Source organism: Narcine bancroftii, chromosome 2 (assembly GCF_036971445.1).
Source record: "Narcine bancroftii isolate sNarBan1 chromosome 2, sNarBan1.hap1, whole genome shotgun sequence".
Lineage (NCBI taxonomy): Eukaryota > Metazoa > Chordata > Chondrichthyes > Torpediniformes > Narcinidae > Narcine > Narcine bancroftii.
In genome coordinates, this window is record NC_091470.1 from 227,174,683 (window position 1) to 227,194,149 (window position 19,467).

At 41.6% G+C, this 19,467-nt stretch overlaps 1 protein-coding gene across 6 annotated transcripts in view; it reads right to left on the bottom strand.

Moving 5' to 3' along the window:
* Positions 1-19,467, bottom strand: part of LOC138755109 (regulator of G-protein signaling 22-like) — a 158,211-nt gene that overhangs the window by 113,323 nt on the left and 25,421 nt on the right. For 5 of the 6 annotated variants that reach the window (XM_069920412.1, XM_069920414.1, XM_069920413.1 and 2 more), the window contains exons 4-8: positions 17,175-17,396; positions 14,096-14,181; positions 11,576-11,744; positions 6,260-6,407; positions 3,722-4,409 (exon numbers count right to left, since the gene is read on the bottom strand). In XM_069920412.1, the coding sequence (XP_069776513.1) occupies positions 3,722-4,409; positions 6,260-6,407; positions 11,576-11,744; positions 14,096-14,181; positions 17,175-17,396 (1,313 nt within the window). The remainder of the gene's footprint in view (positions 1-3,721; positions 4,410-6,259; positions 6,408-11,575; positions 11,745-14,095; positions 14,182-17,174; positions 17,397-19,467) is intronic. The other variant, XM_069920416.1, reaches the window with a different exon arrangement.

Consider the following 19,467-nt stretch of genomic DNA (forward strand, 5'->3'; position numbering starts at 1 on the left):
TCCTACGGTATTGTAATTTTGTCTTTTAAACTGTTTATTCTCAATGCAGGTGTATTAGGTATTGTAAGAGTGAGTCTCAAGCAACCAGAAAAGTTGCTTATCTGGCATCTACCAATCCCCATAGGCACTGGATATCAGGGGTTTTACTGTATTGTCTTAGATGATGCCAGAACTATCTCTTGAATCAACAGCTGAGGTTGCAAGTTGCAAATCCTCGACACAGAGTGTAAAATACTGAAATATTTACTTTCAACGCTGGCTCCCTCCACCAAACGAACATTGTTGCAACTCTGTGCATCAAACACAAGTGGTCTGCAGCAACTCACTCAGACGACTCGATATCATTTCCATATCTGCGACCCCACTCACCGGTAAGACAAGGTTAGCAAGTGCACATTTAAGACACGTGGGGTTTTGATGGAAACCCATCAACTCTCCAAAAACTGCGTGGGTATGTTTCACCAAACAATCTGAAATAGTTTTAGATGGGCCACCACAGCTTTCCTGAGAGATTTAAGGATGGGCAATAAAAGATGGCCTTCAATGCAAAACCTATCAATGAATGAATAACAGCCTCAGATGCATGAAAATGTTTTGTAATCATCAGTGAGCAAGGTAGGGGAAATGTGGAAAGGAGGAGGGAACAAATCAGTCACTGAAGAACCAGAAAAATAAGGATAGCTGTTAGGAAGTGCATCACCAGAGAACTAATCATGAATGAATGCACCAGTTCGACAGAAGAGAGAAACCTAGAATACAGTCAAAGGGAATCTAATAACACGAGATAACAATTTTTTTCCCCCAAAAGGTTTGTTTCCTTAAAAAGAATTGGGGATTATGATAGAGAATGTCAAGCTGAACACATTTGCTGCATCACATAGGAAATTGGAGAAACACTAAATTAATTTTTATTGAATTTAGCATATTTAATCATAAAATGATGCTGAGCCCAAGCTCTTAGGTTGACTGGACATGTTGCACAACAAATGTGAGGAGCCCAGGGTTTGTCTTGGTCACCAATTTTACAACCAAAGTAGAGCTCATAGGCTTTCTTAGTAAGTGCCGTCTTGCTACATTTTTGAGCCATAAACGTATATTCGCCATAAATGAAACAGAATGCATCTCAAATGTTGTGAAATTCATGAGACATTTCTGCTGTATTGAATTTTCCTGAAGACAGTAAATGCTATTGTTAAGTACATTTACTCTGCTATTACCTGAAGAACATGTGCATCAACATGTAATGCACAACATCTATATACGCAAGCTGCTTTTATAGCCTGTCTGCATCTATCCTGACTAAGCATGCCCAGGACTAAGACAACATTTACATAGCACCTACTCTGAGTGCACGCCCAAGCATGCTTGGGCTGACAAAAACAGGTTGCTTTGTGGGCAATATACTTGAGAGGAAATCAGAAAAATAGATTAGGTCTAATATAGGGTAAGTGATAGGGAATTTTAAGGTGATTTTCATGATCAGCGGACCACAAACAATAGCCCACCCAAAGGTTCAGAAAGCAAAATCCACAATGTCCAGTTTATTGAAGGGCATCCTTTGCAGTTTTGACCGAGTCAAGGAAGGTTTTATCTGAAATCCTGCAGATGCTGGAATTTAGAACAAAAAATAGAATAGTGGAAGAATTCATCAAGTCAAGCAGCATCTGTGGAAGCAAATGGTATCAGTTAGTATTTCTGGTTAAGACCCCACATTACAGTGCAACCTGATTAGAGTATGTAAACAAAAAGATACCTCAAAGCAATTCCAGAAGATATTGGAAAGGGAGCAGACAGGGAGTAAAATAACAAGAATTTATAGAAATTTGTGCTGGGCAATTATCAGGAACTGCCCCTCTTAGACAGACTTTGCCAAAACTGGATCAAGATCCAGGTCCAAACAAAACTGAGTTATCATGAGTATTTGATGGAAAATAGAGTAGCCTCAATGTAAAAGAGAGTAAATGTTAAAATAAGGTATTATTTACACATAATTGACATAAGAACAGGAAGGTGCAGAGCTTTTTTTGTTGAAAATTTAGACATACAGCACAGTAACAGGCCATTTCGGTCCACGAGCCTGTGCCACCCAATTACACCGAATTAATCTACACCCCCGGTACGATGCAAACGGTGGGAGGAAACCTGAGCCCCCTGCGGAAAAACCATGCAGACACGGGAGAACGTACTAACTCCTTGCAGACAGCGTGGGATTCAAACCCCAATCCCGATCACTGGCACTGTAACAGCGTTGTGCTAACTGCTACGCTAACTGTGCCTTCCCTAAAATTGTTATAAATAAAGCAATGCCCACAATTAATATAAATCAGGGGTCTCCAAAGTGGTTGATATTGACCCCTGGAGTCAATGAGACTATCCAAGGGGTAAATAAATGCCAGGGGGTCGAAAGGGGGTTAAAAAAATGCCAGGGTGGGGTTAATTGAACTTTTGTGGTGGAAAGCAGGGGCAGATCAATGGAAGATAGCACTTATGGCAGTGGTGGCCAACTTCTCGTGAGAGCAGGCCTTGGTGACCGCCATGTTGTATTTGGCTTCAGCCTTTGAATAAGTTGAGAGCGAACCCGGAGGATGGACTGAGCATAGGAGAAAGATGTGTTTGTTCTTTGTACCTTTGATTGCAGCACCACCACCCACCTCACCTCCCATCCAGTGCCACCACCAACTTGTCCAGCTCCGCTTCCCCCCACCCCCCAACCTTGGACCCCCGGTCCAGCACCAGGATTCCATGCCTGTGGGTCAATGAGGGATCAAGTATTCCATGAAGGGGTTGATGGTCTAAAAAGTTTGGGGATCCCTGATATAAATTAAACAGTTGACTTAGCAATATCAAGTGTACCAAAAATAAAGGCATTGGAGGCAATCATCCAGAAACAAATTTTTCACATTACTTCAGCCTAGCTAGCCTGTCTCGTCTCTTTCTGCTGTGATAGTCATAGATTCAGACAGTGAGAGATAGAGAGCGTGAGAGAGTGATAAAATATAGCAGAGAAACATTCCCTTGGGCCCACCAAGTCTGCATCAACCACTAAGCTCTCATTTTTACAATATTCCCACTGTAATCATTTTATTTCCCCCCCCCCCCACATTTCCAACCACACCCCCAGATTTTACCACTCCCCTGATACACCAAGGGTATTTACAGTGGCGAATCAACCCACCGACTCAGGATAGGGGAAAGAATCAAAACATTTTGGGAAAGCCTGCACGGGCCCAGGAAGAATGTGAAAACTCCACACAGACAGCACCGGAGGCCAGAGTCAAACTCAAGTCACCAGAACTGTGAGGCAAAAGTTGTCCTAAAACAAAAAGGCTTCAAGTGTTCAACATCCACCCTTCACCCAAGGATATGCACCTACTGAAATAGCAGTTTGGGATGCTTTATTAAGTTGGAGGCAATACAAAAATCCATTTTTTTTCATTATTAAAATGAGAATAGTTCCAAATGAATTGAATTGCAATGACATAGAATAAAATTGATCAGAGACTCAACAAAATTGAGGTAAATTGATTCAAGCCGATACATTACTCAAAACCTGAACCTTTGCTCGCCTAGCCAAAATTAATGCCCCTCACATCGTTCACAGTACACCATATTTAAATTTGCAATACAATCACCAGCATTAATAAGTTAAGAGGAAGAAGATGGGTCTCCAATTTTAAAAAAAGCATTATGATTACACCAGCCAAATGAATCTTTGACCAACCTTTGCTTCTTTCTTCCATGCTTTGTCACCTTTAGTCGTTCAATATCCATCCATAGCCACCAATACTTCTCACCAGCTGTTCCCTGAAGAAACTTTTTGAAATTTTCAATACCATTTCTGCTTTTGAAATCATAACCGTGTCGCAGTGTCACATTGCAGAGATTTTTGGTATCATCTTCTTCACTGGAAGAATCAGATTCTGTAATTTTGTTCCTCATACCTTCAGATAAGCCTCGAGTCTTTATAATGTTCCCTGCAAGTGACTTTTCTACATTCACTTGAGCAGCTTGAGAAGTATTAGACTTTGGATCTATTTGTGTATTTCCATCCAAACGTTTGGTTTCATCAAGCGTTGAAGGCAGATAGATCTCTTTGACACTGCCATTTACTTTGGTTGTGGCTTCGTCAGTTCTCACCTGTTCAGCAAGACCTGTTACTATGCTGTGGGTGTCGGGGCTTTTTTGGTCTTTTGTTCTTTCTTCTTGCATACGTTCAACTTTGCTCTCCCATTTGTGCTCAAAGGAAATAATCTCTGCTACTTCCAAATCATAATTGGGAATGTATTCAAATATTGAGTCATCCACAATCCTGGGTTTAGAAAAGCTGCTATTGCAACTTTCTTGTTCAAAATTGGCCTTTACTCTGCTTGATTTATCTCGAGAGTTTTGAGTTTCCAATTTGGAAACATCTAAAGTGATTCAATATTAAGAAATATAATCAGAATTATTAAACAATAAATATCATTGTGTACTGTTGGCTGAAGTATTAGTTTAGATCATTTACTCTGCCTCAACAGTACTGTAAACATTTTCAAATATTTATCTATTTTTCTTTTGAAACATTGCATCTGTTTTCACTGCCTCAAGGCATTAGATTCCAAATCATAGCAACACATTATATATATTTAAAAAGTCATACTGTGTTAGGTCCTTTTATCAATTAACTCTCAAGTCCTGAGATAACCAATCCATCTGTCATTGGAAATTAAATCATTGCAAATTACGATACCATCAAATGGCAAAGTCAAACTTTTCCTTAATCTTCGCAGTCCTTCAGATATGAACCCTTTGTTATTTTTTTTTAAACTCTTCATTTTAATAAAGGTCAAGGATTCAAGAAAGTGTCACAAAGCACTTCACAAAAGTACAGGTGACCCCCGTTTTACAGAGAGGCTTGCATACCCCAGAATTTTCCTTAATCCAAAGCCACATACAGCTGCATCAAGAAACGAGGGCTGAAAATTTTTTTAAAAATTTAAACAAATTCTACAAGATTGGATTTTTTATTCCGTAACTCTGATTTTTGACAATGGTTTGTGAATTGCAATTATCAGTGAATTTCTGTATCTGAACTGTGCAACACTGGGTTGCCTTCAGTAGTAGAAGTATTTTTGACACCACGCCACAGGAGGAGGTAACAGGACTGGTCATTGGAGATATCTGGGTTGAAGCTCATCCTCGTTTTCTTTTGAAAATATGTTGCTTCTGAAATTTGGTTCCATCATGTGCAAAAGAACTAAATTTCAGAAACAGATGACCACACGCAGCTACTACTATATGACACTGAGCATTTGCTGTAATCATCTTAGAATGAATATCCGCCCTGGAGGATGTTAGGGGTCTGAAACTCACTGGCTTCCATCTCCCAGTGACAGTTAGTATATTTCCTTGTGTCTATTTGTTCTTCTGCTAAGATATCCTGTTCACTAAACTTGCATTTAGATTTATATTGTCAAGCATGACATTTTTCTACAACGAACATCTGACGAAGATCAACCAGATGACACAAAAATGTCCTTTTCTCAAAAATCACAGGGTTCAGGTGCATAGGTAGTTTGAACAATGACATAAAATGTGACTGATGTACGGGTAATAAACTGAACACATTCCACAGGAACTGCTTGGAGAAATTGGCCTTTGGGCATGGTAAGATGGTCCAGAAGGTACAGGTTTATGGGTGAAAATAATGAATTGCCAACCAATGCCCAAAGGGAAAAATAACTTGCTGTGTGAAATGGTTTAGCAATGTGATACTGCAGCTTTGGATTTGCAATAGAACACTTACCACTGGAAACTGTTTTAGATTGGGTAGAATAGTGTTTCCTCTATTGTATGAGCATGTCTTGAATTATTTAGCTGGTTTGCAAAGATTCTGGCAATCGACTTTCTGAACTGCAATTTCATTGCTTAAGTTTCAATGAAACATTGTTAAAACAATTCATTCTCAAAATATAAATACATTTTTTTCCTAACAGATATGCAGAAAAACACAGCTTCTTCTCCTTCACCATCAGATTTCTGAATGGACACTACCTCCCTTTTTCACTAATTTTTTTAATAATATATTTATGTAATTGCAATGTTATAGCAATTTTGCATCTTGTTCTACACAACATTGCTGCTGGAAAACAAACTTAATGAGACACTCTCATGATAATAAACCTGATTCTGTATTCAGAAAAATTCTATCAGCCAGTATTCTGAATGATATTCATCAACTACTATGGTTTAATTTTCATAAAAATACATGAGGTCTTACCACAACTCTCACTCACTGGAGAGTTCACTGAAACACCAGTGGGATGTTGAAGCATCTCAGCAACGATCTCAGTCCCGGACTTGGCATTGGGCAACAGAAACTCCTCTCCTGCTTCTGTGACCATCACTTCAGTCTGGGGATCAGAAGCCTACAAAGACAAATGTTACTTCTTGCAATCATGTTGAACATTCTGTTCTAAAGCAAGCTTGCATATGACAGCGTGTTTAGTACATGGACAACACTCATCACGACAAATGCAGGAAATCAGTAGAACTACTCGATCATGTCATTAAGATCTGTAACTTTACTTTTTCCTGTGAATGATGCACTCTGAAATATGTCCCTACTCCTGTCATCCGAAGTCCTTTTACTTCTGATCACCTGTTAATATACACTTGGATCCTTTTTGATCAATAGAGTTTATTCTTAGGAGGTGGGAGTGCCACCAGGCTGAGGAACAGCTTTTCCCACGGGCAATAAGAATGCTGAACGACCAAAGGAACTGCTCACACTAACCATCTGAGACTCTCATATTTACAAAACAATATTTATTTGTAGAGTAGAAGTACTTGTCCTACATTTGTATTGTTTGTCTGTATGTGTGTTTATGTCTGGTTGTGTGTCTACATGTTTTGCACTGAGGACCAGAGAACGCTGTTTTGTCAGGTTGTACTTGTAGGTTTGTAGGCATCACCTACGGCTCCTAGAACGCTTCCACCAGCGTTGTCTCCGCTCCATCCTCAACATTCATTGGAGCGACTTCATCACCAACATCGAAGAACTCGAGATGGCAGAGGCCGATAGCATCGAATCCACGCTGCTGAAGATCAAACTGCGCTGGGTAGGTCACATCTCCAGAATGGAGGACCATCGCCTTCCCAAGATCGTGTTATATGGCGAGCTCTCCACTGGCCACTGAGACAGAGGTGCACCAAAGAAGAGGTACAAGGACTGCCTAAAGAAATCTCTTGGTGTCTGCCACATTGACCACCTCCAGTGGGCTGATATTGCCTCAAACCGTGCATCTTGGCACCTCACAGTTTGGCGCGCAGCAACCTCCTTTGAAGAAGACCGCAGAGCCCACCTCACTGACAAAAGGCAAAGGAGGAAAAACCCAACACCCAACCCCAACCAACCAATTTTCCCCTGCAGCCGCTGCAACCGTGTCTGCCTGTCCCGCATCGGACTTGTCAGCCACAAACGAGCCTGCAGCTGACGTGGACATTACCCCTCCATTAATCTTCGTCTGCGAAGCCAAGCCAAAGAAAAAGAAAGAAGACTTGTACAATTAGATGACGATAAACTTGACACTCATGGTCCCTTGGAATGATCTCCAACCGTAACACACAGTGATGCATCTGGCCAGGACACTCTAGTTTAAGTCATTAAACTGAATAAATGTGAAAAGTTTTGTAACAAAGCAATTAAAGGAATATCAGGGTCACACATGAAATTATGTTAACAATCATAACAATTTAGTTAATAGTTTATGCTAGATGAGGTTATCTGATTTAATTTGATCCCAGATTTCCTCAGGATTAATGGAGCCTCTGGAACACAATTGTGTTGAATATTCCAAGAATATGCTGAGAGTCAGATATGAACCAGAGTTGGATGGATGGAATTTTATTTTTTAAAATGTTGTAGACTTTAGTAAAGCATTTGACAAATCCCTCATGGCAGGCTGATCAAGAAGGTCCAGGTGTATTGGATCCACGGTGAATTGATCATTTGGATTTGGAATTAGCTTGCCATAGAAGAAAGAAGCTGGTGGTGGAAGGGTGTTATTCTGGCTGAAGGTTGTGACTAGTGGTACTCCACAGAGTTGGGGCCCCTGTCATTGGTGATATATATTTAAAAATAACTTGTATGAGAAAGGAAATGGGTAGATTAGTAAGTTTGCAGATAACACCAAGATTGGTAGAGAAGTGGAGAGTGTAGAGATCTATCAAAAACTGCAACAAGATTAAAATCAATTACAGATAATGAGCAGGGAAGTGGCAGATAGAATTTGGTGCGAGGTGTTGCACTCTGTGAGGTTCAATGTATGGGCTGTGTATACAACTAATGTCAGGATTCAAGAGCATTAATGAGCAGAGGGAGCCGAGAGTTCAGGACCATAGATGCACGAAGCGGGCATGCAAGCAGGTAGGGTGGTCTAAAAGGTGTACGACATGCTTGCCTCCATTGTTCGGGGCACTAGAATAAGGAAGGCATGCTGTTGCTGCGTAAACCTGCAGTTTGGCTACACCAGGAGTAATTCTAGTCCCCCAACTCCCCACCCCCACCGCCTTCCCAACCACCCCACCCCATTACAGGAAGGATGTGGAGGCTTTGGAAAGAGTTTTTTTTTTTAATTACCAGGATGCCACCACAATTAGAGGGTATGTACTATGGGGCAAGGTTCGACCAGCGTGAGTTGGAAAGGGTGGGGGGGAGTTGGGGGGAAAGTGGGTAGAGGTTTATAAAATTATGAGAATGTTTCCCCCCCCCACCCAAAGATAAAAGTGTAGAGGGCATTCATTTAAGATGAGAGGGAGAGAATTTAAAAGGAGATTCTTTTAAAAACAGAGGGAACAGAAGAAGACTGGAATGATCTGCCAGGGTTAGTAGTGGAAGCAGTGGCATAGCGAGGGATGGGGGAACGACCGCTGACATCAAACCCCACCCCCCCCCAGCCCTGCTCCGGTTGGACATCAACACCACCAGCCTCACCGCCCCCCACCCCCTCCCACATCAGTCTGACACTGCCACCAACCCCCTACCCCCACCCAGGTCCAACACTGCTAAAAGAAAATCAGTCCAGACCGCCATTCAATTACTGACTCACTATCTGGTATGTGTCATGGCGCCATTTTTATGTGCTCACTCCACCCAAATTTAGAACCTGGCTACGCCCCTGATTGGAAGCATACATGATAGTAGTGTTTAAGAGGTTTCTAGATACATACGTGAATATGCTGGGAATTGAGGCTACAATATGTGGATCATGTCAATGTAACAGAGTTTAAGTTTAATTTAGGCTTCGCATTTCGAGTTCTGTGCTGCACTACATTCTACGTGAAGTCTTCATTCCAAGGACAGCTGATATGAATGTTCTGCTGGGACTAATTGTCGGCGTAAAACAGAGAGCAGGACCAATGGAATGATGCAATGGCCTAGATGTACTGGAGATCTTATTTCCTTTGGATGGGATTCCATAGTTTGCTTGCTAGATCCTGTCTCCATGGTCAATGGAGGACTTGAAAGTGCAAAGACAATGGTTTTCAGAGTGTTTCTTGAGACGGGGCTAATGGCATTAGTTTTATAAAGGAAGGAGACAGTACCCAAGTTGAACAAGGTCAGCCAACATAGAGGCCAGGAAGAAAATTAGAGTGATCTGCAATTTAGTGGCAAAGGTGATCAAGTGGGTAGGAAGTAGGAGGAGACGATTTGCAAAGGGTATGAGGGGAGATGAAGTAAAAAAACAAGAGAAAGAAAGGGATTTAGAACAAGGAAGAGTCCAAATGAGAATGACGTAGTGTCAAGCAGGAGAGGAAGGACCTCAGGCAGATGAACATGAACAATAATCCAAGTGAAAACAAGAACACTTCATAACAGTTTGTGCTGAAAGTTACAGGGAAGTGAAATTTAGAAAAATGGTTGGCAATGAAGAGAAAGTAACAGGATTATAGCTTTCCAGGATGGTCCTGAAATAGTAGACTGCTTTGACAAAGAAAGAACGTGATTTTGTCCATCAGATTCACTCATTAATTGATAAATCAATTGTAGGTCATGGATTTAACCTCAATTATGTCATAATTTGCTTCTGCCTTACTTTGGTTCAATATTGGGATGCTTCTTTCTTTCCCCCCAGGTCAAGTTTATTCTCATTTGATTGTACAAATACAACCTAACGAAACAATATCTCTCCAGATCATGGTGCACACATAAAAACACAATGCACAGAACATAAAGTTCACATAATATGGGATGATTTATAGGATACTGTTCATACCCTGAAGGAAGAAGCTATTCCCCAGCCTGACTGTCCTGATTTTGATGTTCCTTTACCATCTTATTGACGATAGTGGGTTAAAGATACTGCACGCTGGATGAAATCTACAATTCCTTGAGCCCTATTTGGAGAACACTCCCAGTAAACATAGTCTCTAAACTGGGAATAAGAGATCCCAGTGATCCTCTCAGCTTTTGTCTTCTGTACCACACAATGATACAGCCAGACAGGAAATTTTCAATAGGACTTCTGTAAAAGGTTGTCAAGATGGGGGCTGGTAGACTTGCCCTCCTCAGCTACCTTAGGAAGCGCAGATGCTGCCGCACCTTCCTGACCAACGAAGAGGTGTTGCGAGTCCAGGATAGGTCATCCCTTAGATGTACACCAAGGAACTTTGTGCTCTCTACTCTCTCCATGGCAGAAGTGGATGGATTAAGAATGAAATAAAATTCCAGATGCCCCCTTGGGAAAATGCAAGACATTCCATAATGTTAATTAAGGATGAATATGGACACATTTCTAATAAAACCATAGATAAAAACCAGGCCTCTTCACCCTTCTAGTCTGTGCCAAACCTTTATTTTTGCTTAGCCCCAATGACCTGCACCCAATCCACAGCCCTCCATACCTCTCCCATCCACGTACCTGTCCAAATTCTTCTTAAATCTTAAAATAGATCCCACATTCACCACTTCAGCTGACAGCTCATTCCACACTCCCACTACTCTCTGTGTGAAGAAGTTCCCCCTCATGTTCCTACTAAATTTTTCCCTTTTCACTCTTAACCCACGTCATCTAGTTGGTATCTCACCTACCCTCAGTGGAAAAGGCCTACCAAGATTTACTCTGTCTCATAACTTTAAATAACTCCTCTTATTCTTCTACGCTCTAGGGAAATAATACCAGGACCATTCATCCCTAGAATAGTTCACTTGGTTAGGAGCATATTTCTGCTGGTGTGCACACTTTGGCTACTCATTTTGTTGATCACAAAGCGGGCTTTCCTACATTAACAGCAACATCTTAATCTTCGGACCACGTCTACATAAATGCAAGTCGGCTACTTGTGCATCAATCACGCAGCTTCCCAGAGTAACGTTTAGTTCTCCATCCAGATATAATTCATTTCCTTAACTTCATCCTTCACAGCACTCAAAATGATCACTGTTATAACAACTGTCAAAACAAAACCTTATATTTTTGTCAGATTTTACCATGCTATGCTATTTCAGGAAGATTAAATCTAATGTCGACATCAGAGCAATTGGTGCATCTCTAATTTAGGAACACAGTTGGGGATGTGTCATTGGCAGGCTTACCTTTCGTTGCATTGATATCAAACTACTTTGCTCCTTATAGCTGATGTCCATCAAAATATTTTCAACCTGACTTTCTTCTATTTCCACAGCCCAAGGGTGATATTCAGGATCTATATGCGGCATGCCAAGTCCTGGGCTACATTCTAATTGAGACAGCAACTTTGCAAGCCTGTAATTGATAACAGAAGCAAATCCCTGATCAAGCCGATGATGCTTATAAGACAAAACAATACTTTTTTGCCCATTTTGGTTTTGAAAAATGTGATCTTTGAACATTGATCATAGTTCTAACAGTTTGATAAAATCAGTGGGAATGGCATTTTCGATTCTGTTTGATAGAGCAGTAGACTGGCTCAATATCAAGTGTTGGGTGGGCTTCCACTCTGATGATCATTGCAATCATGATCTTTATATGTCTCGGCATAGAAAGATTCCATTTAAATTTAGACATTTACATTTTTTAATTTTAAATGTTAAATTTAGCACGGTAATAGGCCCTTTTGGCCCACGAGCTCATGCTACCCAATTAAGTTACACCCTAGAAATGTTTCCCATGTTCTCTGGTTTGTTTCTCACCAACCCCCAGAGAAAACCCACACAGAAATAGGGAGGCACAGGGAGAACGTACAAACTCCTTACAGACAGAGCAAGATTCAAACCCTAGTCCCAATCACTGGCGCTGTAACAGCATTGTGCTAACTGTGCTGCCCCGACTTGTCACATTTATGCCAACTCTGAGACCAATCACATTAATCCCGTTCAATTATTTTCTGGTATTCTGTTCTTTCTTACATATCCACCAACACCTTCTGATTCTCCTGCCACCTACCTCTACAAGAAGCAATTAACGGTTGCCAAATAACCTATTAACCATAACATCTTTGGGAGGAAACCAGAACAACTGAGGAAAACCCACACAGTTAAAGCATCTGAGGTCAAGTCCCCAGACTGGTGAGGGAACAGTTCTAAGACTTAGAATGTTGTGCCAACCTATATATATCTTTTTTTTTAAATGAAACCTTCCCTCAGACATAACCCTCTAGGTTCCTTTCATCCATGTGCCTGTTAAAAGTCTTTTAAATGTTCCATTGTTACAGCCTCCATCACCATCCTTGGAAATGCATTCCAGGCACCCACAACTCTCTATTTAAAAAAACCTATACCCTGGCATCTCCCATAGACTTTCCTCCCTTCACTTTGTACAGATGTCCTCTGGTGTTTGCTGCTCCCACCTTGGGGAGAAGGCGCTGGCTGTCCATCCTATCTCTGCCTCTCAGAATCTTGTAGACTTCTATTAGGTCACCTCTCATCCTTCTTCACTCCAAAGAGAAAAGCTCCAACTCTGCTAACCTTGCCTCACAAGACATACATGAACAACAATCTTCACAATATTATTCTTTGGGACATTGTAAGTAGAAGGGCCATGCTAGTAAAGGGTCAGAACATTTATGCGGGCCCAGAAGGAATGTTTGAAGATCTAGCCTCTGAACCACATGGCAACAAAAGGTAGAAGTTCAGATCTTTGTTGCCTAAAAGTTGCATTAAATTCCTTCCCTGAGGCTTCAGCCTGAAGATAGAAGGGTAGCCTGTGAAATGTCTTCCAGAAAATGGTGCTGGATAGGAATGATTTCTAAATACAAGAGAATAATTAAATTTATTTCATTTCAAAACAACACTTCAATAAACCAAATGTCAGAAACAGACCTATCCATGTTGATGGATTTCCAGAATAAAAACCTGCAACTGCAACATGAGAATTCTGGTCCCAAATTTAAAACACGGACTATATGTTAACAGCTTACAAATATGCCCATCCTCTACTCCAAATGTAAATAACAATCCTCTGTAAATTACAACTTTTGACAAAAATAGCAAGCAGCTTGTTGTAGGGGTTTGTGTGGATCCCACAGGTTAAGAACCAGGGTACAAAGCACATGTTTATTTTGGGGGTGCAAATGGGGCAACAGGGTCAAAATGATAACGAGGGATAAATTACTTAAATACATACAATCAACAGTCAGAATCAAGGTGATGCTACATGCCCCCACCCCTTGACCGGTACGGACATAGCTCTTGCTACCTAACCTCAGGACTCACCCCAACCCAGTGCGAAAGGTGATATGTGCCACAAGGGGTCAAAAGAGGAAGAACAAAGGAGTACATGGTCCTTTATAGTCCTGCACCCAATATTGGGGGGCCAATCACTTGGGACAGGCTAGGCTCTGTTGGCTGCTGTGGCAAATGGCTCAAAGCCTAGTGCAGGGGCTCAGCAGGGGTCAACCTAGGTGATTCATCTGGGCCAACTGGGTGAAGGTCAAGGCTGAGTCCAGGGAGGTTGTCTGGTCTATAGCACCTGGTGATTTAGGTGGGCCAATCGCAAGGGTCACCTTGATGGCTTGGGGTGATTCTTGACCTTGATTGACATGCAATGTATCCTCCAAATAGGAGCGCAGCAGCGCCACCTTGTGGTGGCTGCAGCCTCTCCATTACACCGCTTTCATTATAATTCAGAGCATTTACCTGTACTCAAAGTAGCAGTCACTCTGAAGGAATGCTGGAAGCCTCTCATTTTTTATCCATGCTATACCCTGCTCCTGATCGAGGCACTAAAATAGATGAAAGAAAACTTATCAGTTTATTTTAATAATCTTTGAAGCAAAAGAACAGATATTTAAAATCTGAATAGATTATTAAATCACAAAGGAATTCTACCGTGGGCATTTTGTCCTACATCCATTCCAGTCCTTGCACATTTCTGATTCTCCAATTTAAAATGTCAGCTTTCAGTTTAATTCTCTTCAAAAGCTTAACACTTCCAATATCTGAAACTTCCTTCAATATTACAACTCCTCCAAACTCAATGTTCTGGCTTTGATCTCTTATTTACACCTGGGCAGCAAACATCAGGATGTTCTTTATCGACTCCAGTTCAGCATTTAACACCATCATCCCCTCAAATCTGATCAGCAAACTCCAGGAACTGGGCCTCAACACCCCACTGGATCCTGGACTTCCTCTACTCCAGACCACAATCAACGAGGATTAGTAAGAGTATCCCGTCCAGAATCTCCGTCAGTACCGGAGCACCACAGGGCTGCATACGTAGCCCTCTGTTCTACTAGCTTTATACCGATGACTGTGTGGCTCAGTATGACAACAACAGTATTGACAAATTTGTCAATGATACCATGGCAGTGGGCCTATAAAAAGGAATGAGGAGTCAGCATTCAAGGGAGATTGAAAACTTGGCTGAATGGTGCACCAACAACAAAAACCAGAGGTGTACGCTCCAATGATCATCAATGGATCAAAGGTGGAAAGGGTGAGCAAATTTAAATCCCTGGGAATCACCATCTCAGAGGACCTTTCCAGGACCCATTATACTAATGTCATCTTGGAGAAATAATGTCAGCACCTTTACTTCCTCAGGAATTTGCAGAGGTTTGGCATGACATCATAAACCTTGGCAAGCTTCTACAGATGTGTAGTGGAAAGTGTGCTGACCGACTCCATCGCAGCCTTGTATGGGGACACCAATACCTCAGAATGGAAAGCCCTGCAAAAATGGTAGTGGACTCAGCCCAGGACATCACAGGCAAAACCCTTCCCACCATCGAGAACATTGACAGGAAACATTGCCATCAGAGAGCAGCAGCAATCATCAAGGATACCACCACACGTTCTGCTCTTGCTGCTGTCATCAGGAAAGAGGTATAGGTGCATAAGACTCACACCACCAGGTCCAGGAACAGTCACTTCCCCTCCACCCTCAGACTCAATCAGCGGCTCATTTAAAGAACTCTTACTTTGCACATTGTTTCTTACTAAATATTCATTTTTTCAGTATTTGTACAGTTGGTTTACTTTTCTTTTTGATTACATTTTTCACTTTTAAAAAACATCAAACATTACAGCACAGTACAGGCCCTTTGGCCCATGATGTTGTGCTGATCTATATAAACCCTCTCAAAAAACTAAACCCCTACCTCATAATGCTCTAGTTTTCTTTCATCCATGTTCCTGTCCAAGAGTCTTTTAAATGTCCATATTTGTTCCTCCACCACCACCCCTGGCAAAGCATTCCAAATACTTATTACTCTCTGTGTAAAAAATAAAACACGTACACCTGATGTCTCCCCAAAACTTCCCTCCCCTCAATTTGTACAGATGTCCTCTGGTGTTTGCTACTCTTGCCCCGGCAAAAAGGTGCTGGCTGTCTTCCCTAACCATGCCTCTCATAATCTTGTAGACCTCTGTAAGTCACCTCTTGTCCTTCTTTGCTCCAAAGTGAAAACTTTAGCTCTGTTAACTTTTCCCCATAAGACACGTTCTCCAATCCAGGCATCATCCTGGTAAATCTCTTCCATAGCTTCTACATCCTTTCTATAATGAGGCAACCAAAACTGAACGTAATATTCCAAGTGTGCTCTGAGTTTTTTTGAACTGTAATGTTACCTCGGATCTCTTGAGCTCAACCCCCCCCCACCCCCCCAATAATAGGCCAGCATACCATAAGCCTATTTAACTATTTATCAACCAATGCGGCGACTTTGAGAGAGCTAATGTTTGTACCCAAGATCCCTTTGTTCTTTCACACTGGTAAAAATCCTGCCATTAACCATAACTCTGCCTGCAGGTTTGATCTTCCAAAATGTATCATTTCACACATATCTGGATTGAATTTCATCTGCCGCTTTTTCACCTAACTCTGCTTGTCTACATCCTGTCGTAACCTATGACAACCATCAACATCCTCAACATTTACAATATCCGCAAATTTACTGACCCAATCCCTCTACTTCTTCGTTCAGGTCATTTATATTTAAAAAAAAAATCACAATGGGCAGGGGTCCCAGTACAGATACCTGCAAAACTCCACTAGTCACTGACCTCCAGGCAGAATGTGTGTGTGTGTGTGTGTGTGTGTGTGTGTGTGTGTGTGTGTGTGTGTGTGTGTGTGTGTGTGTGTGTGTGTGTGTTTGTGTGTGTGTTTGTGTGTGTGTTTGTGTGTGTGTACTTAAAATTTTGAATATATATGAATCCAAATGAACCCCTCCCCACCCCAAAGAAACAGGAGACTTAAACCATCACAAACACAATCAACCGCCATGGATCAGAGCAACACCACCACAGCAAGCCACAGGGAATTCAACATTTTAAACCCATATAAATCAGAGTAAGGGCTCCACATTTTCCAGGAAAAGAGATAATTATCATGTAAATTATCACATCTCTTTCTTCTTGAGTAGACTTTACAGTTACCGAAATGCAGTCATTCTCAACTTTTGTTTCAGCTCTGGTCCCCTTAGGACTCTGCTCAAAGTTTATGAAACTCCCCAACCCACCCCTTCCCGGTAAAGCAGTCATGTTTTAGTTTCTTTCGTACTTCTTTCGCCTACATAAAGAACATCAAAAATATTTGTTAGATGAGGTGAAAAGAGAAAAGGATTTTACTTAAATGTGCTGTTGCCCCCCCCCCCCCCCCAGGGGTGGGGGCTCCTTTGGGATCCCATTGAGAATGGCTGATCCAAAATAATTTATTTAAAAAAAATATTTGACCATACTAATGATGTAATGAAAATAGACGTCATATACCTACCATTACAACATATGTATCTTCAAATTTTACATCCAGATTTGTAATTTTTTGTTTAGATTGGGAATACTTTCGTTTAGATTTGATAGTCACATCGTAGATAGGGTTATGAGGTGAAAGAGCTTGCACCAGACCTTTCAACTTCTTCAATAGATTTTTCTTGGCATCATCAACAACTTCAAATGTCTCTGTTACTTTGTTAAACCAAATTGGCATTGGAAAATTCTGTGAAACAACAAAAGAAGGTTTGAGATTTAACACAAAGATAAGGCACCTTCTTCCGAGTGGGCTGTTAACTCATCACAATTAACCCAGAATCTTCAAGAAACCTAACCAGGAAATTAAAAATTGCAGTAAGATCCCCTGATATAGGGCACCTATGGTGATTGTTAGATGCCAGATAATTGAATTTTCCGGTTGCTTGAGACTCTGTGGCATGAATGGAGAAATAATGACGAGGCATGCCAATTTTAAACTTTCATTTTTTTTATTTTCCAAGATTTTTTTGCCGGTTCCTTGAATTCTGAATAACAGGGATGTTATATCCAAAAGCATCAATATTTCCATATTTTCTTTGAATAATTTTAGCTCCATAGTTACAAACCTTTTCAAAAGTGGGGATGTTCATTGATGATTGCACAATGTTCAATTCCATTTGCAACTCCTCAAAAATTGAAGCAATACACAAGTCCAGACATAGAGACAGAGAAGGCTTTCAGTCATGGGATGGTAAGTGGCAAGTAATATTTGCACCATTTGTACAAATAATGTCAAACAAATGAGAGTCTAATCACTGGTGAAAGGTGGTGGAACTTCTCAAGCACTGTCCCAAATGCTGTAAATGAAGCTCAACTCCCTCAATTGCAGATCTCTGTGTTGTCTTACAATGGAGGGATTTTTTTAAAAAAAGCACAGTAACAAGCCATTTCAGCCCATGAACCCATGTCACCCAATTACACCCAAATAACCTACATCTCCCATTACGTTTGAACAGTGGGAGGAAATCCTGGGGAAAACCCATGCGGGGGGGGTTCATAAACAGATTTGAAGCTCAGTCCTAATCGCTGGCGGTGTAACAGCATTACGCTAACCACTACGCTATTTGTGTCGGCCCCTACACTAACCGTGCCACCCCCATAGTTTTAATTTTCAGATTAAAATTTTCAGAGGTCCAGTTGGCAAGGAGCGAAGAGGCGGGAGCGTGCTGTGCTGAACGGACGTGAATAGAGTGGTCAAAATCTATCTATTTATTTATTTATTTAAATTGTAAGGGGAAGGGTTTGTTGGCGTAAATTTAAAGTTAAAGTAGTTAATTTAATTTTAAGTTAAAATTTAAAAGGGGGAGGGGGCTAGTGCGCAGGCGTGTGGTGACGTCAGCAGGGAGGGACTTTTAAAAACAAAGAAAACCTTACCTCAGTTGAGGTCCAGTTGGCAAGGAGCAAAGAGGCGGGAGCGTGCTGTGCTGAACGGACGTGAGTAGAGTAGTCATTTAGTCTTAATTAAGAGTTAATAATTTAGGTGGGGATTGCTGTTCAGTGCAAAGACAGTAATTGAATAGGGATTGCAGGTGGGAGTAATTAAAGGAAACTGGTTAGGATTGGACAGTGCTAGTGGTCACATTGGGAAGTGTATTAAAGGAAAGGTTTTTGGGAGCGGCAGCGAGTGAGAGGGAGCACAGGTTGAGGATGAGTCACTGCACTAAGGTAAGATAGTCTTTATTACTACTTCATTGGGGTAAAGGATGAGTGTTAGGGCTGTGTGGTGTTGGGAGTGCCAGATGTGGGAGGTCCTGGAGTCTTCCAGACTCCCGGATGTCCATATCTGCACTAGGTGTGTTGAGCTGCAGATTCTTAGGGACTGTGTTAGGAAACTAGAGCTGCAGCTTGATGACCTCAGGCTGGTTAGGGAAACAGAGGAAGTCATAGACAGGAGTTACAGCCAGGTGGTCACGCCAGGGCCACGGGAGGAGGAAAGATGGGTAACAGTTAGGACAGGGACAGAAAAACATAAGGTGCCAGAGAGGAGCCCTATGACTGTAACCCTCAGCAATAAGTATGCCTCTTTGAGTACTGTTGAGGAGGACATCAAAGTTGGGGGGAGCAGCAGTGGTTGTGCCTCTGGCACAGGGTCAGCCCCTGTAGCTCAGAAAGGTAGGGAAGGGAAGAGGAGGGCAATAGTGGTAGGGGACTCCATAGTTAAGAGGACAGATAGGGGATTCTGTGGATGCAGCAAGGAGAACCGGATGGTGGTTTGCCTCCCTAGTGCCAGGGTCCGGAATGTTGCTGCTCGTGTCCCG